The 3,189-nt window shown below is 31.5% G+C and overlaps 1 protein-coding gene across 1 annotated transcript; it reads left to right on the forward strand.

Annotated features, from left to right (window-relative positions):
* The first annotated feature begins 783 nt into the window (after positions 1-783).
* On the forward strand, positions 784-2,441 carry LOC127127482 (uncharacterized). Its single transcript, XM_051056676.1, has 2 exons — positions 784-1,329; positions 1,829-2,441. The coding sequence occupies exons 1-2, from the start codon at positions 982-984 to the stop codon at positions 2,297-2,299; spliced, it is 819 nt and encodes a 272-aa protein (XP_050912633.1). The 5' UTR covers positions 784-981; the 3' UTR covers positions 2,300-2,441.
* The last annotated feature ends 748 nt before the right edge of the window (positions 2,442-3,189 follow it).

Raw genomic sequence — 3,189 nt, forward strand, 5'->3', positions numbered from 1 at the left:
TTTTTTTAAATAAAAAGTTAAAATAAAAATCCCATAATATTTATTATAAATTAAATTAAAAATTATGTTATTTGAAACATAATACATTTTTTAAATACTATATTATCTTTTATAAATACGCTAATGTATTTTTAAATACAACACATGTTTAAATTGTATAAAATAATATTCGAATATTTAACATAAGAGAAACTAATAGAATACGAGGAAAGAATGCTGATTATATTAATGTAAGGTTTAAAAGAAAAAGATTGAATTGAATAAAAATAAAATTTAGTGAGATGAGAAAAATTAATGTGTTATTTTAAAGTAAGAATATATATATATATATATATATATATATATATATATATATATATATATATATATATATATATATAGATAGATAGATAGATAGATAGATAGATAGATAGAGAGAGAGAGAGAGAGGACTATCCGTAGTCCATACGAACTAGCCATAATAGATTGCAGATTGTATTGGATTGAGCTAAAAAAAATCCTAAAAGATATAGACTTTAATTTAAAAGTCGAAATCCTATAAAATTTTGATTCGGGTGGGTCGACCCATATAAAATAGTCTTAAATTTGAAAATATTTTTGTATTTTCAAACAGTATGGTGCATCCAAAACTTATACATAAAAAAATCCTTTAAAATCTCATAAAAAATTCTAAAAATCCGATGAAATTTTTTTCTATAAAGAAAGTTCACAAAGAATATAGAGGTAAAAACACTAGTTGTGTGAATGTGCCAAATCAAACAAATTGTGAGGCGGCATTACAAATTCTTGGCTAAATACCGCCACCTAACGAACCAATCCACATACAATAAATGAACCACATACCGTCCAACCCACACGAATTAACAACAACAACAAAAAAAACGGTATGGTTTGTATGTTTCCACGTACACTATTTATATTCTCTCAATTTTTTTAATATTCACCTCATCAGATCCAAAGCACAGTACCACCAAAACAACAATGGCTGCAATATCGACGTTACTGAACTTCCTATTCCCACCCCCACCTTCTCTATTCGTCACCGCTATGTCTGTTATCAGCATTGCTTCACTCGCTAACGCCGGTTTCAGCGAAGTTAGAGGAAAGCACTTAAGCTATTCCAAATTCTGGAACGTTAATAATAACGATAAGGCTAATGGTAATAAAAAGCAGCAGTTGAAATTGTCGAGCAAAACTGGTATGTTGCTGTTGTATACTCCTGCTTTTCTAGCTGGTGCGGCGTCGTTTTTGGTGTTTCCTGACGAAGGTTTTAGATCTACCGTTCTTCAATCTGCTGTCACGATTCACTTCTTCAAAAGAGTCTTTGAGGTAACTGATAAATTAATTTTGTATTATGTTATTAATTTCGTTTTTGTGCACATGTATGGTTTTAATCGTTTTTGCTGTTAGGGTTTTAAATTGTGGTCATGTATGTTATTGCGAGTGTTGCGATTATAAATACATCTGAAGTATAGTTTTAAATTGCCTTCGCGGATGCGGTTGTAGTTGTAGGTATCGCAGTCATTGGGAGTGCTGTGATGCGGATTTCTGTCGCGGATGCGGTTATAGTAGTTGTAGGTATTGCGGTCATTGCGAGTGCTGTGATGTGGATCAGGGACATTGCGGCGTGAATTATTTTTATTGGAAAGTGTTTGAAATACACAGTTGAAAAACAATGAAATTGCATGCGCCTAAAGGAGCTACCTGATCACCAATATTGCCGTCGCAATTGCGGTTGAGTCTGAATTTGGTTTGAATACGGATAAAATTATAACAATGTTCAACCTTCCAGGACAATGAACAATGGTATTTTTACTTTCCTGTGTAGGTTCTGTTTGTCCACAAATATAGTGGTTCTATGGCACTTGAGTCTGCAATTCCCATCACACTGAGTTATTTTGTGTCATCTGCAACTATGGTCTATGCTCAACACCTAACAGTGAATCTTCCAGAACCACCAATCAATCTGTTGTACCCTGGAATTGTATTGTTTCTTGTAGGCATTACTGGCAACTTCTACCATCATTATCTTCTATCTAAATTAAGAATTAAAGGTGAAAAGGAATACAAGATTCCTAAAGGTGGCTTATTTGAGTTTGTGATATGTCCTCATTATCTTTTTGAGATTATTGGGTTTTATGGCTTTTCATTAATTTCACAAACACTGTATGGATTCTCTTTTGCTATAGGCACTACTTTTTACTTGTTGGGTAGGAGTTATGCTACTAGGAGATGGTATCTCTCTAAATTTGAAGATTTTCCTAAGAATGTTAAGGCTATTATCCCTTTTGTTTTCTAAATGTGGGAAAGGAACAACTGGATGTTTTACACTATTTTGTTGTGAATTGTGTTGTAATTCAAGAATCAAACATAAGAGGTAGTTGTTAGTATTAGTGTATATGTTGTGATCACATGTTTGGATTGACATGGATATTTGCAAACTTATGTGGCATCCTAACTTTGTTAAAGTTAGAAAGTGTAGTTTTTACCAAAATTGTAGTGTTTTGCCGAAATTGAATCCACTGCAGTCACAAAATTCACGTATTCATGCATCGAGGTTATTAATGACTGATTGTTCGATCAAGATTTGATGGTTTAGTAAAGTAAAGTTTATATTTTAATTTTTGTTTTTTAATTTAAAATATCAAACTTAAATTTAAACGTTTGATCTTGATCTAAGCGTTACTAGTACTCTAAATGCGTGAATGTGTGGTTTGTTAATTTCCGAGAAACTTGTTTTCTATGATTTGGTCAAATTTGTGCAAATTTGAACATTTGAGGTTTGTAATTTATGTGTACAAGAGGTTAATACATGTAGATTAAAATTCTCTTTGTTAAGTCTCTTTTATTCTTTCTGTTGTGTTTCAAAGTGTGTTAAGTGATTGAGGATTCTTTCTTAACAAATTGGTGTTTAGAGGAAGGTTGATCCTAGTCAGGAGTGTTGCAAACCTTTATATTGTGCCAAAATGCAACCAATCCAATTGAAATTACAATTGTAAAGCTGTTGCGAGACTTATAATTATTTTATAGTGTAGTTGTAACTATTGTTGCATAACACAATTTAAAATTATAGTGAAGATAGTAACACAAACTAAAAAAAAAGTTGAGATTTGAAACATTGCAAAAGAAATTAATTGATACAAGTGAGAAATCTTGAGAAAAATGCAAATGGCTTTATAAGAACTTCAC

The sequence above is a fragment of the Lathyrus oleraceus genome, chromosome 1, assembly GCF_024323335.1.
Source record: "Lathyrus oleraceus cultivar Zhongwan6 chromosome 1, CAAS_Psat_ZW6_1.0, whole genome shotgun sequence".
In the NCBI taxonomy this organism is placed as follows: domain Eukaryota; kingdom Viridiplantae; phylum Streptophyta; class Magnoliopsida; order Fabales; family Fabaceae; genus Lathyrus; species Lathyrus oleraceus.